Here is a 19,554-nt window from a genome sequence, read left to right as displayed (position 1 = left end):
GGTGGCTGGCTTCAGTGCAGGCTACCTTCAGTGGTGGTTAGCTTCAGTGCCAGGCTACCTTCAGTGGTGGCTGGCTTCAGTGCAGGCTACCTTCAGTGGTGGCTGGCTTCAGTGCCAGGCTACCTTCAGTGGTGGCTGGCTTCAGTGCCAGGCTACCTTCAGTGGTGGCTGGCTTCAGTGCAGTCTACCTTCAGTGGTGGTTAGCTTCAGTGGTGGCTGGCTTCAGTGCAGGCTACCTTCAGTGGTGGTTAGCTTCAGTGCTAGGCTACCTTCAGTAGTGGCTGGCTTCAGTGCAGGCTACCTTCAGTGGTGGTTAGCTTCAGTGGTGGCTACCTTCAGTGGTGGTTAGCTTCAGTGGTGGCTACCTTCACCTTCAGTGTTCAAATATTTCAGTATTTATTTTATTGCCAAACAAGCAGATTTTATCATTTATCATAGTGATCACGATAAATAATGGCAGGCAATGTAAACTCTAATAGAACTGAGTTTGTCAAAATGGAATCCCCCAAATCAAGTTGAGTCACTTTGTTGACTCTGGAAAGGTCAGTCTTGAAGCTACGTGGCTACGGGCAAAAATGTTTTAGTTCCCAATTTGCTTCATATTTACAATTATTTTGTTTCTCAAATGTGAATTCGATTTTATTAAATAACTATAACTATAATAGTAAGATGTTTTTTTTTAGACCAATGCATGATTTTTAAATGTGCCAGTGAATTAGCACAAGTAACATTACAAATCTTTGTACGTCAATGGTGTGTCATATCGGCTTTGTGGGCACACAAGTGGGAATGCAACTTCTACCTTTTCACCACCAATTTCCTCTTTCATCACGAAATAGTTCTGTTTATTTCCTTCAGAAGATTGTGACAAAAATAGCCAAATTGTTTGAGTAAAAACTGAAAATTGACTCAAATTATCTGTTGGTTCAATATTATGGTTCATTTCCAGAAATAGTGAAGAATATAATAAAAAAAAAATGCAGAAAAATTTAGGCGAGAAGGCAGGTCGTGAAAAGGTTAGGTAACATAGAAACGCATACACATCTACTCTCACTTCATTTTCACTATAAAAGTTTATTCATTTGCAACAATTACAATGATTTTCTTTTGTTTTTTATCAGAAATTTGTAATCTTGTTTGTACTTGTGTTTTTTCAGAAGTGCTTGTGAACAGTGCTGCTGCCGATATCAGTAGGGTAGATGTAGATCAAAACACAGCCCTTCACTTTGCTTGTGCTCAGGTATGGTTATCTATACATGTATATCTACATTGACTGGTTGATCCATACATCCATATACTTCCAATGGAGCATTCCATTATAGCCATATAGGGCTTAATCCTTTGAGTCGCATATCTTTTCTCTACCAATTTCTGTTGTAATATTTTGCATATTTTTGTGTTTTTCTAAAATTCGCCTGTGCATTTTGGACCATATAAACAGAATCTTCCATTTGCTACCTGTTTTGATCAGAATTTTTTTTTTAAATATCGAAAAATAATCTGCTTCTAATTTGTGAATAGTGCCAATAGTTGACCTCATTTAAAGGAGTAATAACAGGTTATCAGAAAAGTAAACTTGGTGAATCCAATTGATCACACATACACATAATCCTTTGCTATACTAACTCAAAGACATGTTGTGTTCATTTTTGAAGAGCCATACCACATGTGCGCTGTTGTTACTTGAAAAGATAGATCAGGCATCATTATTAAACTTACCAAATAACAAAGGTGAAAGGTAAGTTGAAAATAATACATTATGCGTATCACTGATAGTCATCGTTAAGATTTGGTTTAGTCTATTTTTTTATATTGTATATACTTAGCATTATCGTGTAAAATATTTTATTTAAGCTGGAATTAATTTTTGCCGATAAGACTTTTGGGATGTTTTGTATGAAATTGATTTTTGAATGTAAAATATAGAAAGAAAGGTATATTTGCTGGATTTTATATTTCCTGAATCACGCCCTCAGCAAAAATTAAGTATTTTACAGTGGACACAGGAGGGGAGGGGGTCGAGAAAACGTGGTATTGTACATTATATATCATATGTAGTGGGTAATAGTTTGCAGTATAACAAACGGTTATAAATAATTGTATTTGCACTTACAGCCCTCTGCATATATCAGCACGTAATGGTTTGGTATCAGTAGTACAGGAACTTATATCAAAGGGTGCTAGTGTCTTAGCAGTAGATGAAAGGGGTAAGTACACTATTATTAAATGAAAAAAAAATTAACAGATAAAAGTAAAGTAACAGATTATGTTTTTAAACAAAGTTGCCAATGGGGTGGATTTGTTGGTGTTGGCAGTGTTAAATCAAGTTTAGGACTTTTGTCATGTATATTACACCATAATTAATTCATAACATAATTTTTCAAATTTGTTCGTATTTTTCATGAATCTTTTCGATAATTTAAAAGCCAATAGTCATAATTTTACATTGCCTTCAGGTTTTGGATTAAAATTATGGATTTAATTCTTTGACTAGTGTTCAAATAGTGGAATGACTGTGAAAATAGAACATTTCACTACTTCTGAAAAAACTGTGGAATCAATGATTATACCAGTAAATAAGAAAAGTAAAACAATGTTAGTTACAACTTTCCAAAAATATCATAAGTTAACTGTTTAGGAACTTAACATTTCAGTAAATGATTTAGAGTATGTAAAGTCAGAAAAAACTACTCAGTGTCATAATGGATCAAAATTTATATACTGTAAAATGGTTAATTATTCACTGGGTTTTAATTTGGCTTATTTCGCTGACTGGAAAATGCGCTAAATTAAAACCCAGTGAATATGTAAAATTTAGCATAAAACACATTATCTAAATGATAAAACCGTGAATTTAAAACCCATTGAATATGCCTGAAATGGTAAATCAGTGAAATTTAAACCCAGTGAAAATTAGTCATTTTACAGTAATAAAGTTCATAGAGTAGTGAGTATGCTTCTAGTGCTTCTATGTTTTATCTTCACTCACTTGGACTACTGTGGCACAATCTAATGATCAGCCTAATCAAACAAGTATATATATACACTAAAAAAAAGAGCAGTTAGGATGATTTTTGATTTTCCTACACAAACTCCTACAAAAATTGAGATAGAGAGCTATGATGGATAGAGTTGACTACTGGTGCTCTGTTATGGTCTACAAGTTGAATAAACATATACAAATACATTTTTATTTATATGTTTTGTAGGTTATACTCCTGCGTTGAGTTGTGCCTCGAATTCTCAGGTAGCTGACTGTCTAGCATTGATTCTAGCCAACATGATGCCGTTTACGCCAAATAGTGGAAATAACTCTCGAATTACGCTTGCTATGACCGGGGAGTTGGCAAGGTCACCATCAGTAGAAGAACCAGCATCAACACCGACTAGCTATGCTGATTCCGATTCTGAAACCTATTAGTAATCCATTGTTTTTCAGTTGTCATGGTTATCCTGGATTCTGCTTCTAAATTGTCCCTTTTAGGTGTTTGTTATTAAAGTAAACCTGCTGCTCGATTAAAGCAATATTCACATGGCAGTGGTAACGTTTTGGAGAAAAAATTGTATATATTAGTATTGAAATGAATATATTAAATTGTAAATACATTTAGTTATTCAATATTATTAATAACCCTGTTGAATGAACCATGAAGTAATAGAAAGAGGGTGTTTGTCTGCATACCATCACACTTTACATTTATTGTCAACTATTGGCCATATGGCATAATGTCAGCTACTCCCTTTGTGTCTCTTTGTTTGCAGTATTCCGTTTTATTCAACATATACTTTTCAATTTAGTGGGACATTGAATTCGCATCAGTATTACAGGCTCGGGAATTTGTTAGACAAAATATGGTTATGGTAGATTATTTTCTTTTTGCAATCCATACACACCAGTAATGTTACGCCGGAATAAATTGCAGGTAATTGTGACTTTGAGTTATTCCATAGCTCAGTCTGGGAATAATCATGACAATCTTAGTGTCTATGTATATTAACCCACCTAATATGCAATGTGCGTGTCTTCTGAAATGGTCTTATATATCTATATTACAGTACTCGGTATGAATGGCAACATTATGTGTTATACCTCCCTGTGACTTGGCAGGAAATTATTTCAAATTTGAAAAACGAAACAAAAAACTTAAGGTTTTTTTAAATATTCAATACATGTGGAACAGTTAATGTGGACTGATACAAGTAGTCCTGTGGCATCAGTTTTTCTCATTTAAGATTTATTTTTGTTTGCAGTTATTTTTATTATCTACTCAACTAATAATATCCACAATTATATGGCATGGTTATCTACAGAACGCATTCCATCATATAGTTATTCCACAACACCGGATTATCTACTGTGTCCCAATGTTTTCATCCAAGCCATCAGCATATTGATGGCTTAACTGTCTCTGGTATCATTGAATCATCTACACTATCCTCCAAGCCATCAGCAACTTATTGTGATGCAACCATTGACACACAGTATTCATGTTTGTATGTATAATTTGATACATTTGACACATCTGCTCTGATAAGCCATCAACAATTGTAACCTATTATTTGTATTCAAGAGATGTTATTGCATTCCTTCAGTACTTTGATATTTTTGTTTTAATCGCGATATCCTTATGTTAAATGTGTTTACTTGTCGTTTTCTTTTAACTAATGTATGATATACCAGTCCAAATGATTCAGTTTTCTGAACTCATACAAGTGATGATCAGTTACAATTTTAATATCAGCTTTACAAGATGAATGATCACAACAAAGTAATAATGCATATTTGTAATGACTTTAATATGTTGTTGAACACCTCAATGAATACACAATGAATAAGTGGAATTAATTTATACAATATTAATTGTGCACTGTAATTACTTGAAAGCCATTTTCATTCTCACCATAAATGACAAAAAATTTATTATATGTGAACTAAATTGAAAATGACATCAAATGTTTCCCATGCTTACAATTGGGTTCAGAATAGTGTGAACTTTTCTTGTACATGATTTTGATACACGCGTGTACGTGTGCACGCTCACCGATTGTGCTGCTTTGTTTTTTTGTTTGTTTGTTTGTTTGTTTGTTTGTTTGTTTGTTTGTTTGTTTGTTTGTTTGTTTGTTTGTTTGTTTGTCTGTCTGTCTGTGTTTAGTAGATGTTGGTTAATGCATATTACAATAGTGCAAATGAAGCATCACTAATTAAATAGCATAGTCAATCAAAATGAATCATTGAGATAAATAACAAAACTTGTGCATTACATGTCTACAGATTTACATCCACGCTATTCTGTCCTTGATTGTACTGTATACTGGTACTATAAAAGTTTGCATGTTATTGTTTGCACTTCTGCTACAAGTTTCTGCTTTTTTTCATGCATTGAGCCAAATTTGCTAAAATAATATGTAGCTAAAAAACAAGATTTGTAGTATTCAGATTTCTAGTCAATATGTGACAACTTTAAGGTAGCAAGAGGGGAAAAAACACAAACTAGGAATTCTCTGCCAGTTACTTAGCATGTAACTATGTTTTAGTAAGCTAGTATTTAGGAGAATACAATCATATACTTTTTTTGGTAATATTCGCTCAGGAGATTGAGTTATAGAAAGTTTTCTTTTTTTGTGGAAATTGTCATGTTCCACTTAGTTTTGGGAATATAGTCTCTATTCCACAGACTGTTCTGTCATCTTGTGGCCATAACTCAAAACAGGTGCACAGAAACAGGCATAATTTTTAGCTAATTTTGATGTGAAAAGTGTTGCAAGATGACATTTTCAACAGTTTCGGTAAAAACTGTTTTTTTCGTATTTGGCTGCAGATAAGCAACTAATTATTTATTGTCAAATGTACGCATTTGTTATCATACTTTATAAATATACAAGTATTTGATCTTTGGTTATTCTGTGACAAAGTTGTGTCACAAAGAAATGTTTTACACTGAGCAATTTCTACAAGAGTGAGTGGCCTATTACGCTGCTCATTTATTCAAGGTCCTTCATGTGAAACTGATTATGTTTATTTCGTGCACGGTTATGTAAATTTACAGTGGAATGTTTACCCAAAACTGGGTTTTAGAAAATAACCTTGCCAAATGCATTGCGCACAGTTAAAAAAAAAATATTGATAAAAATTGCAATATACGGTAATGTACATAATCATAATAAGAGTATTCCCGCCATCTCTTGCTACCTTAAAGGGGAAGCAACATTTTAAGGTGAATTGATGTAAAATGAAATAGCAGAATTAGCAATTTTGTAAATATGAATAATAATTTAGGGGTGCCACCAGTGACCAGATTAGACAGTTCTTTTGTTTATATTCAACAATGGTTGTGTGCACTGTGCCAGATCAAAACCAGTTTTCAAAAAAAATTACTAAATTGAATGAATGTAAAAAGATGAATATTTTTGTACTTGTGGAAATTTGGTGTTTTATTTGTTGGTCAATAAAGGTTTAATTTATTGACATTTTTGCATGTACTAGTGACTTTATTGTTGTATATACAAAGAGAATCAAGTTGTGGGAGTATCACAGAATTTGACTCTGTCATCTGTTCTCACTTCATTACATATGTGACAATACAACATCTGTCCTGCTGCAAGGACTACCTTGAAATAAATAGTCGTGGAAGGTGCACAGATCTTGTCCTTGGGCTACCTGTTTTCAAAATAAGAACCCGACCACATACAAAATATTGTTTTTTAAATAAAGCAGTTGATCTCTTGCACAAATTGAGCAATTCACACTTTTCTGTATGGCTGAGATTGCCTACTAAACCTGATTGACTCCAAATGTTAATTACGAGCCCCACCCATGGACGACTTTCCCAGAAGTCAAGTGTCGCATACGACTTGTTTACCACTTCCGTGTCACTGAGAATGTTCTAGAAATGTACTGTGTCTGGGTAGAATATTCTAGATTTTTAGGGACTGGTGAATAGGTAATAGAACACTGTAGGAGGCAATAGAAGGTAATGGAACATTCCAGAAATTTGTAGTAAGTTTCAGACTCATTATGTATGCTGATGTAATGGTCTATTTATAGACAGTGGGGAGTTGTTCAGCACTGAGTTCAGATCGGAGATCTCGTTGAATTGTATTGGAGTTTTAGTATCTAGTTATTGGAGTAGTGGAGTTTTACCGCGTTATTGTACTTTATGTTTGCAGAGTATAATAATAATACCACTATATATATATATATATATATCTTTATTTCGTACTGTGGCCATTGGCCTTATGTACAGATACAAATAAATACATAATAAATTAGATTGGAATGGTTGCAGAAACAAGTAAAGAAAAACAAATATAAAATCATATACATAACATTTGCATAATTAAGTGTTCTCTTCAAGCATAAGCTGACGTACTTGAAAACTATAAAATATAAATTTACCAAGGTTTAATTGTATATATGGGGTTTGATTCTGAAATAATGAAATAAACTTTATCTCTGTAGGTGGGGAGTAGTAATACTGTGCAATAAACTTCATTCTTAGGGAGTTATATTTGGGACAAACTAATGTAAAGTGGTATTCGTCCTCAATTACATTACAGCCAAAAGGACACAACCTCTGGTTACGTGGAGTACCACTGGCCCTACCCTTTTCAATTTGTAGTACATGGGAAGAGATCCTTAATCTACATAAAGCATTTCTGTATATTGCATAAGACTGACCAATATTTGTGAGATATTTCTCACATGTTAATTCATGTTTCACCTTACAATAAGTTACTAGTTTGAGACTTCTTTTAATTTCAGAGCTCCAATCTTGTCTGGAAATATCAAAGCACCTCTGTTTAAATAGTTCCAGGAATGCAATAGAATTACTTGCATATTGGTCAATCCAAATATGTCCAAAACCATATTTATAGAGAAGATTTTTAACTGTCAAAGCCCAGCAGATAGTACCTGCTCCTGCCATATTAAGTTGAAATTTATACGATTCTTTTAAAATATGTGGAGAAACATCACGTATTAGTTTTAACCAAAAACGAATAATTTCAACATTTACATACACTCTAAGATAATGCCGACCCAACTCTCCCCTAACAGCGGAATTAGTGGCAACCAAACTAACACTTAGTAAAAATTTGCAAAATTTATTGTGTACTCTCTCCACATCATTAATATCAGAATGTGTGCCCCAAATAGCACTACCGTAGAGGAGAATTGGGAGGATTTTACAATCAAATATACGAAAAGCAACATCAGGCGGCACACCACCCAGATTCTGTAACTTTTTTTCCAAACAAAAAAGTGCTTTACTAGCCTGTTGAGAAACATATTTTTGTGCCTGGTACCACTTTCCAGAACTGGAAAGTATAACCCCCAAATAATTATATTTTGAAACAGTTTCAATGCTTTTACCCTTCCAAAACCATTTTTCACTGTTTTTTAAATGACCCCCTTTCCGAAAAACAATAATTTTAGTTTTCTTAAGGTTCACTGTAAGTCTCCACTTTGAACAATAGTCTGCCAAATTATTCAATAATCGTTGTAAACGAATAGGTGTACTACTAAACAGAGCCAGGTCATCTGCATACAATAGGTAACACAATTTCAAAGCACACAGGTAAACTACAGTTTCATGACCTCGTTGAAAAGCCCCATGAAGATCATTAATGTAGAAACAAAATAAAAAAGGTGAAATCACAGAGCCCTGTTGCAAACCCATACTAATATTAAAGTAGTTAGTTACCCCCCAGGGAGTTTTCACTGCTGCCTTTACATGCTGGTACATTGAATATAAGGAATTAAATAATTTGCCTTTGAGACCGGTCTTCGATAATTTGTAAAACGAGCAATGATGTACCCTATCGAAGGCCTTCTCATAGTCCACAAATGCACAATAGAAACGATCTTTTAACTGAAAGACATATTTTTCCACAAGAGTACGTAAAATGAAAACATTATCTAATGTGCTTCTATGTTTCTGGAAACCACTTTGTTCTTCTACAATTTCATTATAATGTTTTAACCAGGTTTAAGTTTAAGTATCTAGTCATTGGAGTAGTGGAGTTTTACTGCGTTATTGCACAGTTGAAACCTCATCTGTTGGCTCCGTGTTCATATTTTATCATCGCCGCCAGGGAAGTCTTTCTGTTACTGTTGCCATTTTGGTATTTGAACCATCACACCTGTACTATACCAATTACGGTAATATTACGTTGCGTGTGACATCTGGGTGCTTGTCCGGGAGCAGTGAAGACATATAGAAGACAACATGGCCAGCGAGATAAAAGATGTCGAAACAAGAGTTGATGGAATGGGCGGATGAACTGGGAATGACTGGAGAAGACAAAAGGAAATTTATTTTGGAGCAACTGAGTTCTCAGCGGGCTGACAGACAAGCGGCAAGGGAAGAGAGAAAGGCAAAAATGGAAATAGAAGCAGAGGTGAGGAAAATGGAGATTGAGGAAAAAAAGGAAAAGTTACGGCTGGAAGTGGAAGCAGAACAGCGAGAAAAGGAAAGGGAGATTGAGGAAAGAAAGGAAAAGTTACGACTGGAAGCAGAAGCAGGCGAAAGAGAGAAATTGCGAATGGAAGCAGATCAACGAGAAAAGGAAAGAGAATTTGAGTTGAGGAAATTAGAGCTGCAAGCAGCAATGCCGGGGTTCCAACAGGCTGATTTTGGCGGTCAACGAAATGTGGTCAGTGATGCACAGTCACCAAAGTTGCCTGCATTAGTTGATGGTAAGGACGAACTTGATAGTTATTTATTGCGGTTTGAGAGGTTTGCAACAAATGCGAGTTGGCATAGAGATGGATGGGCCACAAAATTGAGTGTGCTGTTGACTGGTAGAGCACTGGAAGTATATTCCAGGATGTCCGACACTGATGCAGTTGACTATGATCGTGTGAAGGTGGCGCTATTGACAAGATACGATTTCACAGAGGATGGGTACAGGAAGCGATTCCGTGAAATTAAACCTGAAAGTTCTGAGAGTCCTGACCAGTTAATTGTGCGGCTTAAGAATTATTTTGCTAAATAGGTTTAGTTGTCAGGCACTGCAGCAACATATGATGGTGTTACCGACTTGATGGTGAAGGAGCAGTTTATTGGTGCCTGCACAAGAGATCTTGCAGTTTATCTTAAAGAAAGAGCACCAAAGATTTAGATGAGTTGGCGGTAATAGCAAAGCAGTACCTAGTGGCACATGGTCGACAGTTATCCACGAAGGACCAGGTGAGGCGTAATGATAATAAGACTGCCATTAGAGATACTGATGTGGGACAGCTAGGGCAGTAGTATCCGGTGTTTTGTATGTAAGGGTGTTGGTCATCAAGCAGCACAATGTCCATCCCGCGTTACTGATGTCAATCATGACAAAGGTAAACAGTGCCTTCAGTGTGGTGCCATGGGACATGTGGCTAAGTTCTGCCATAGTGGACAACACAGGGGTCAAGAAAGAAAGAGTGTCAAACCCAGCACTACTACTTGTGCAGCTGCAGTGGTTAAAGAGGAGTCTAATATCAGTGCTAGCTGTGCTGATCAAATTAACAGTAATGTGCCTAAAATGATTGAGAAGGACCATTTGTTGTTAGCATCGGGGAGCAGTTAAAGGTTGTGAATGGTGCATGTATGGAACGGAGTGGTGTTGTGGAGGACAGGACTTTGCCTGTGGGTCAAGGGAAGGTTGGTGACACAGCTGTGACCATGTTGAGAGACACTGGGTGTAATGGCATTATAGTCAAGAAAAGCTTGGTACCAGATGACCAGTATACAAAAAAGATGGGTCATATATTGATGGTTGATCATACTGTAAGAAGGGTTCCAGTCTCCATGGTGGAAATTGATACGGCATATTTGAGAGGCACGGTTGAAGCATTATGTGTGCAGGACCCAATCTATGAGTTAATTGTTGGGAATGTGCCCGGAGCAAGACCACCAGATGACCCGGATCCAGTGTGGAATGTGAGTGGAGCAGTAACAACCAGAGCGCAAGCGAAGAAATCTGGTAAGGACTAAGGTGAAGCCACTCAAGGTGTGTGATGTAAAGACTGGAGCACATGTAACAAAAGACAAATTAGTCAAGATGCAGCAAGCAGACATATCGTTGAAGAAGTATTATAATAAGAGAGAACCAGAAGTGAGAGGGCACCATACAACCGAGTTCCAGGTATATGGAGGCTTGCTATATCGTGTGTATCGGGATCGTTCAGTTCCAGGAGGCAAGACGGTACGTCAAGTGGTTGTGCCGAAACTGTTGAGGACTCGTGTTATGGAGATTGCCCATGATTCAATATTTGGTGGACACATGGGGATAAAGAAGACAGGAGACCGGATTGTGACTAGCTTTTATTGGCCTGGGTTTTTGTAGGTCGTGTGATGTGTGCCAGAAGACTGTTTCAAAGGGATCAGTTGTGAAGGCCCCATTAGGTAAGATGCCTTTAATTGATATGCCATTCAAGCGTGTGGCTATGGATTTGGTTGGACCAATTACGCCAGCCAGTGACGGGGGTCATCGATACATCTTAACTATGGTGGACTATGCTACACGGTATCCAGAGGCGGTTCCACGTAAAAATATAGATACGGAGACTGTAGCCGAAGCGTTGATTGACTTTTATAGCCGATTGGGGGTTCCAGAAGAAGTACTAAGTGATATGGGGGCTCAGTTTGTGTCAGAATGCATGCAAGAAGTATCAAGATTGCTCAGCATTAAGAGACTGATGTCTACACCCTCTCACCCCATCTGTAATGGACTGGTGGAAAAGTTTAATGGTACTTTGAAGAAGATGTTAAAGCGGTTGTGCCATGAACAACCAAGGCAATGGCATCGGTATATTAGTGCTTTACTCTTCGCATATAGAGAGGTACCACAGGAGTCAACTGGTTTTTCCCCGTTTGAGCTGTTATATGGTCGAACGGTTAGAGGCCCAATGAAGATCCTTAAAGAGTTATGGACCCAAGAGAGCGATACTCCTGAGATAGTTAATAGTTACCAGTATGTGTTTGAGTTGAGAGATCGGTTAGAACAGACTTAAGAGATTGCTCGAGAGGAATTACAGAAGGCACAGAACCGATACAAGTGTTACTGTGATCGTAAAACGAAGAAGCGAGTACTTAAGGAAGGAGATAAGGTGTTAATTTTGCTGCCAACTGACAACAACAAGCTGTTGATGCAGTGGAAAGGTCCATATGTGGTGGAGCAGGTAATAGGCGAAAACAATTATCGAGTGAGGGTAGGTGACAAAGTGAAGACGTATCATGTAAATATGTTAAAGTTGTATGTTGAGCGGGAGATGTCACCTCAACCAGATGTAAGTGAGACAAGTTACCCACCAAATACAGCCATAGACCTGATGAATGCTGTGCGCGCAACTACAGCGGGGTGCAACGAGTCAGATGAAGAGAATGCTGTAGACGAAGATAATCTTCTAGAGTTAGGAACTTGTAAACCCAAGGAGTCAGGTAAAGATGTTCAAATTGGTACAGACCTGACGGAACACCAGAGAAAGGAACTGGTGGGTTTAGTCAATACCTATGATAAGGTGTTTACTGATTTCCCAGGAAAGACCAAGATAATCAGTCATAAGATTGACCTGACAAATGATACACCAATACCATCTAAGCCATACTCACTACCATATGCAATAAGGGAGAACCTTAGGCAAGATATTGAAGACATGTTAAAAATGGGAGTAATCAGGAAGTCCACATCACCCTATGAGTCACCAGTGGTGATTGTAAAGAAGAAGGATGGATCGAATTGCATATGTGTAGACTATAGGAAATTAAATAAGGTCACTGTAACTGACCCCGAGCCAATGGTAACGACAGGGGACATATTTCAGAGGCTACATAATAGTAAGTTCCTGTCAAAAATTGATTTAAGTAAGGGTTAATGGCAGATACCAGTGGCTGAAGAAGATATACCAAAGACAGCATTTGTCACCCCCGATGGAACTTATGAATTTTTAAGGATGCCATTTGGAATGAAGAATTCGGGAGCTACTCTGGTGCGAGGAATCAGGAAATTATTGTCAGGTATGGAGGGGGTTGGAAGCTATATAGATGACCTGATAGTTTATTCAAGCTGTTGGGATGAGCATGTTCAAGTATTATCTGAGTTGTTACGAAGACTGAGGGCAGCGGACATAACAGCCAGACCATCCAAGTGTGTTCTGGGTGCAACATCAGTAGAATTTCTGGGTCATAAAATTGGACACAATTGGGTGAGTCCAAGTCACGACAACATGGAGAAAATTCGAGAAGCGCAAAGACAACGACCAAGAAAGGTGTCTGATCATTCTTTGGGCTGGTCAATTACTACAGAGACCACATCCCCTTATTCGCAACTATTGCAGCACCCCTGAGTGATCTACTAAGGAAAGGACAACCCAACAAAGTTGTATGGGGAGAGGCCCAGGAGAAAGCATATAACACTTTGCGGGAATACTTATTGGGCAAACCAATTTTGAAGTTGCCAGACCCACAGAAACCATTTGTGTTGCGAACGGACGCGTCTCAGGTAGGAATTGGAGTAGTACTTATGCAGAATCATGGTGAGAAGCTTCATCCAGTTGCTTATGCAAGTAAGAAGTTATCCAATGCAGAAAAGAAATATTCAATTGTAGAAAGGGAATGTTTAGCCATTGTATGGGGCATGAATAAATTTCGTCTATATTTAGCCGGTGTGGAGTTCATTTTACAGACGGATCATAAACCATTGTCTTACCTGGATAAAGCCAAGTTTGCAAATGACCGAGTGATGAGATGGGCGATGACTCTGCAAGGATATAGTTATCGTGTTGAGGATATTCCTGGACGGGACAATGTGGTAGCGGACTACCTGAGTAGATTGATGGACTGAGGAACTTTTTGAACAGTATAGTAGAATGTTATTCGTTTGTGACTATATTTCATATTTTATTATATTCTACTGTATGTGATTTTCGAATTTATGTACTCAGAGCTTTATTCAGTTCGATTTGATATATTGTATTGTTGTTTTATTTGAAATTGTTATCGTATTCGTATTATTGACGTCGTTGCTAGTCATGTAATATTATATGTTATAATATTCTTGAGAGGGGAGGCATGTCGCATACGACTTATTTACCACTTCCGTGTCACTGAGAATGTTCTAGAAACGTACTGAGTCTGGGTAGAATATTCTAGATTTTTAGGAACTGGTTGAATAGGTAATAGAACACTGTAGGAGGCAATAGAAGGTAATGGAACATTCTAGAAATTTGTAGTAAGTTTCAGACTCATTATGTATGCTGATGTAATGGTTTATTTATAGACAGTGGGGGTATATATAGGGGAGTTGTTCAGCACTGAGTTCAGATCGGAGATCTCGTTGAATTGTATTGGAGTTCGTGTATCTAGTTATTGGAGTAGTGGAGTTTTACCGCGTTATTGTACTTGATGTTTGCAGAGTATAATAATACCAGTACCAGTTGAAACCTCATGTGTTGGCTCCGTGTTCGTATTTTATCATCGCCGCCAGGGAAGTCTTTCTGTTACTGTTGCCATTTTGAACCATCACACCTGTACTATACCAATTACGGTAATATTACGTTGCGCGTGACATCAAGGATACATAGTTTTGAGGTGTAAAGTAAATTTGCGCATACGACATTGTGCTAATGGGTGTACCAATCAACGTCACAAATATAAAATTCCCTTCTATCGACTATCAGCAAACAAACATGTTTGTAGGTTTCCAGCATGACAAAGCCGGAGTAATTTGCACCCCAGTCTTGCTACTTACAGGAAAGTGTTCTATGAATCTCAGATTGCAACAAGTGTACTGGGGTTTTATAACTAGATTAAAGAACAAATTACTGGCAACACAACCTAAATAAGGTGCATACAAGAATCTTTATTTTGCAAAATCTCACTTGATTTTTTCTTTAATTACAAAACAGTCATCGCACCATGGGCATTTGAATCATGGGTAAATCTTGTATTTTACATATTTATTAAACGTACAGGATCATTTGAGTACATAAAGTCTTGCTATTATAAAACAACTGCTTAATTTAATGAACTGTGGTCCATCTCACTTGACTAATAAAATTTGAATTACAATGCTTAATCAGAATAAGATGCTGCAGTTTGGAGTCGGGTAATGCTTGAAAACAACATTTTAAACTGTTAGATTGATCTATTTGTAGTGATGATGTTATGACTCCGCCACAACTGTATTGTGTAGTGCTGGTGTACACTGAACATGTCAAATGACAAAACTAATATCTTGAAACGTGTCAAAAATAATATCAAAATTAGTATTATAACAAAAAAAACGTTCTTCGCCAAATCTCAACAATAATGATATTTCCCAAATGCATCCCAGGAGCCAAGGCTGCACACGTCAAACCGTCATGCTTTACTATTTTATAGTCAAAGAATGAAATTATTAACAACATGATTTGACAATCATTCTTAGCACCATCAATTCAGTGTAAATCATTTCAACAAGCACAATGTCAATAAACCAAAAATCCCATTATTGCAACACTAAAACATTCGCTGACAAAAAAATGTACATTTCTGAGCACTTCATACACTGGATGCTACAAGTGAACAGCGCCCTCATGCCATGGCCATGCGCTCCCTTACCCTGGGGAGCAGATCCTCTGGCAACAATAAAATTCTGATTGACCAGGGATCACATGTGGCCACTGTCTTCAACTGTGACCTGTCTGGTAGTAATTTTGGCCCAAAGGAAGCCATAGGATGCTCCATTTTAACTTAGAATTATTAAAAACTCTCCCTGGTAGGGAGAACCCTATCTCCTCCACTTGGTAGTGCCGCTGAATTTCAGTGCTTCCTCTTTTTTCTAGAAAAACCCTAGACAAGATTCAAAATATGTCCTTTTACTTCCATGGAATTGAATTGTGAGCTTTCACATGAAAGTGTGTTTTATGGGATTTCACTTATCCCGGATCTGATCTTCAAACGTAAAATGATTTGCATCCTCAGATATGAAACATGAAAGATAATACATTTTGTATCCATGAGCAAATAAAATAAATGCACTAACATGAGCGATATTTTTAGAAGTTACGGAAATAATAATATTCAACCCATGATGTTGATTTAAACTAAATTAAAAGTACAATTAAAACAACAAAAATACACAATAAAAGTAACATGTTTATGCATGTTACCGGTACTATATACTATTAGTGTCTATGCCATGCCATATTTTCCTTTTAATTCTTCTACCAATTCTATGTACTTTGCTTCTGCATCAGCTTGACTTGTACCTAGAATAGAGATCAAAGAAAGCTTACAAATCCTGACAGTATTAGGGAATATTAAAAATAAATTCAAAATTTAAGATCAGCCTTTTAAACAAGAAACCAAGTGACTAATATTTTTCTGCTATTTGAGATGCAAAATGTAAAATCAAATAACAAAATAAATTTGATATTTTCAGATACCAATAATTGTTATAATGCAAAGTAATTTATCAGTATTCATGTTTTTTAACCCTAAACATTTAGTAATGTCCTGAGGCATCTATGTACAAAGTTTTTATTGAATTGCAATAACTGGTTCTTGTGATATCAAAGGAAAAGCTAAAAATTGGCCAAATTATGAAAAATAGATAATTGATATGCACAATTTTTAACCAAGTTTTCGTGTTTTTTGAGAGCTTCTATGTACTAAGTTTCATGTAAATCTAATTAATTCTTGCGATATTGGTGGAAAAGTTGACAATTTACTATGCGAATTAGGTAATTAATATTAACCCAAAACCAATCAACAATCAAGTTCCATTGAAATGTTACGATTGGTCCTTGTAGAACTGAGCCTCAACTCAGCTCTAATAATCATTGACTCGGCTTTAATTATAAATCTGTGACTCCCCAACTGAGCATTAATAATCATACTGTGACTCCATACTGTGGTTTAATTATCTTACTTAGACTCCTCAACTCAGCTTAATTAATTATAATACTGTAGCTGTAAGAACAGTTACTGCACTACAAGTTTCTTACCTTTCTTTTCATTCCAAGCATCCCACTTTGCCTTGCCTTTAAAATCAAGCATACCTGGGCGATCTAATAATACAATGAATACAAAAAGGCAGTAGATTTTTTAATTTGAAAAGAGTTACACAAATACCAGTAAGCATGTTTTGGTACATGGTTCAAAACAAATGTGTGACTGGCAACCACAACACAAATATTCAGTTAACAGTGGTAATAGCGCCCTCATAATTTTATTTGTATTGAATAGTTAATGAAATGAAATAATATACCTGTGTTACAATCACCGACTGATGTTTGTTTGAACAATGCATATAGTTTCAACATTTCGGCATCAGAGGGCCGGGTTTTCAGATTCTTCACATCCTCTGCAGCTTTATTGAAAGCATCCTGCAATGAAATATATATTACACCAAATTTATAGCATTAGTCAAGTATAGGGTAACTTACAACAGTTATGTATATCACAATATCTTGTATATAACCCTTTGATATCACACCTTTTATCAGAATTTGATTGGTCCTTGCACATAATTTGAGACTATGACATCACCAACTGACCATGTCAAATGTGGCATATTAGCAGGCCATGTTATATTTCCATCAGGTTGAATTTCTGAAAATAGCGCCCTCTATTGTTTTGATTTTTTTTCCCTGGCTGCTTATACAGGAAATGAAAGAAAATATTAGAAGATTTTTATTTTGTCAAAATAAATACAATATTTATTTGAAAAACTTTCCCTGAAAATTGGGTACTTAAAACATTCAGATTTTTTTATTTTCATAGCAGAATAAATTAACAAAGTGAAATCTGCTAACATTTTATATTATTTTTTTGACATTAGTTTTCATTGAATTTACAACATAGAAAATGTAGATCCTGTTTTCCGGAATAATGTATGTGTCAACATACACTGTAATCAAAGCAGAGTTTGGTAGTCTCAGTATGATAAATAAAGCAGAGTTGGGTAGTCTCAGTATGATAAATAAAGCAGAGTTGGGTAGTCTCAGTATGATAAATAAAGCAGAGTTGGGTAGTCTCAGTATGATAAAGTTTAATTTTGGTTACAGTCAACACAGCATAGCGACAATAAAAACAGTCAACAAAAACTGAAACTGCAGAAAAAGCAATTACCGGTATATTCAAAGCTACAATAACTATATTTTCAAAACATCACAAACTAAAGAAAAAATTTTTTTTTTTTAAGTTATCATTCATGAGTGTTCATAATACATAACATGGGCAAACAAAAAACATTTCCAAGGTCGACACAAACAAATATATGTGCATATCAATGTATCTTAATAATGTAAATCTTCCTGAAGTGTTTGGTGTAGAGTTTCATCTTTCATCTTCATAATCTCTCTATATTTGGAATTCGCATTTCCTTATACGACAGAATGCAGATACTTTGTCCAAATCACAGAATGATGGCATGCGATAACATGGCAGAAGTACGAGGTAGGCTCTTATTTCGATATATTCCATAGTTTCTAAATTATTTGAGATGATGGGATGAACATACAAATACAAAAGCTTTGAGAAGTGTTTTATTTCTTGAAAGTTGGCTTCATGCAATCCTCTAGTTCAATTTTGAAAAACAATATTTGCCTGGTACATGCTAAGTTTTCTTAGGTGACAGGGATGGGAAGGTGGCACAAACAATCTAGTCCGTCCATTTTCTCCTCCCACATTTTTTTCCCATGTTTCCTATTGCTTCGTGATTACGAAATTATCAATTAATAATTACAGCAAATTAGTTTTGATTCTCTTGCTATTACCACATCATTAGAGTTTCCTAACTCAACTCTTGCAAGATTATTTTCTCACCCCATGCATGGAAGATACTAACATTACAATACTAGTCAGTACCTTCCATGCCCCATGCAAGAGTGATAATAAGATGGCCCAACATCCAAAGTCCAAAAGGCTACAAATGATGCTTTGTTTCGTTGTCACCTGTATCCTGGGGACATTGGACTTTGGGGGCGATGCGACCTCCTGATGATGGAGGTCAGGGAGGTCAGGGAAATCGTGCAATGCGGGGGATATGTTACTCGTGTCAATTCCACGCCCACCTGAACACTATATTATTCGACGTAATTATCTGTTATGTAATATGAAAAAAGACACGCCCCTTATTTTATTGTTGTACGTTTCATTTTAGTTTCGCTAACCTGTAGAATGTTTTTATCGTTAATATGTTTATGTTGATGTGTCTGTTGTGTAAGTAAACGTGATGTTATATCGACATCAAAGAAGGACTACTACATCGAAACAAATAGATACGCATTGAAGCGCCACTGTACTGGCAAAGCTATACAAGCCGACGTGAAAGCCATCGAATTAAAATTATAATTTTGGTGTCGATCTTCAAATTTATGATTTGTCTGAAATAAGTTAGTCCGCGTGTAGAATGCAAACTTATTATTGACTTGCTTGACTTACCGACGGCATGTTGTGTGCTGTTAGAAAGACCTGGTGTACAGAACAAGAAAACGAAGAGCCACAGCAACGTGTTGTTTCAATGAATCAGCCGATCCCACGATTGCCACGAAGGTTAAGGGTCGATCTCGCAGTGACCGAGAATAGACTA

The 19,554-nt window shown here is 36.4% G+C and overlaps 2 protein-coding genes across 3 annotated transcripts in view; one reads left to right on the top strand and one right to left on the bottom strand.

Moving 5' to 3' along the window:
- Window positions 1-6,468, top strand: part of LOC100370913 (uncharacterized) — a 51,874-nt gene extending 45,406 nt beyond the window's left edge. Inside the window, exons 22-26 of one of the 2 annotated variants that reach the window (XR_014929933.1) lie at window positions 1,158-1,240; window positions 1,656-1,738; window positions 2,116-2,207; window positions 3,210-3,923; window positions 4,252-6,468. Coding sequence is in view for 1 of the 2 variants with exons in the window: in XM_006818790.3 (XP_006818853.2) it covers window positions 1,158-1,240; window positions 1,656-1,738; window positions 2,116-2,207; window positions 3,210-3,421 (470 nt within the window). In the remaining variant the exon portion in view is untranslated. Of the gene's footprint in view, window positions 1-1,157; window positions 1,241-1,655; window positions 1,739-2,115; window positions 2,208-3,209 lie in introns of both variants that reach the window. The other variant, XM_006818790.3, reaches the window with a different exon arrangement.
- Window positions 6,469-14,818: 8,350 nt separating this feature from the next.
- On the bottom strand, window positions 14,819-19,547 carry LOC100369722 (acyl-CoA-binding protein-like). Its single transcript, XM_002736608.4, has 4 exons — window positions 19,407-19,547; window positions 17,230-17,347; window positions 16,967-17,029; window positions 14,819-16,228 (listed from the first exon to the last, which is right to left on the bottom strand). The coding sequence occupies exons 1-4, from the start codon at window positions 19,413-19,415 to the stop codon at window positions 16,152-16,154; spliced, it is 267 nt and encodes an 88-aa protein (XP_002736654.1). The 5' UTR covers window positions 19,416-19,547; the 3' UTR covers window positions 14,819-16,151.
- Between the last annotated feature and the right edge of the window lie 7 nt (window positions 19,548-19,554).

Source organism: Saccoglossus kowalevskii, chromosome 7, assembly GCF_978046115.1.
Source record: "Saccoglossus kowalevskii chromosome 7, keSacKowa6.1, whole genome shotgun sequence".
Taxonomy (NCBI): domain Eukaryota; kingdom Metazoa; phylum Hemichordata; class Enteropneusta; family Harrimaniidae; genus Saccoglossus; species Saccoglossus kowalevskii.
The sequence above is the reverse complement of the archived record's forward strand: the minus strand, read 5'-3'. Positions and strand labels throughout refer to the sequence as shown.

Bases quoted from the DNA above. Each gene is read 5' to 3' on its own strand.
- LOC100369722 (XM_002736608.4), bottom strand. The intron at 17,030-17,229 runs GTATATTATTTC...TTGTATTATTAG, and splicing joins AGTCGGTGATTGTAACACAG to ATCGCCCAGGTATGCTTGAT. The intron at 16,229-16,966 runs GTAAGAAACTTG...TCTCTATTCTAG, and splicing joins TGCTTGGAATGAAAAGAAAG to GTACAAGTCAAGCTGATGCA.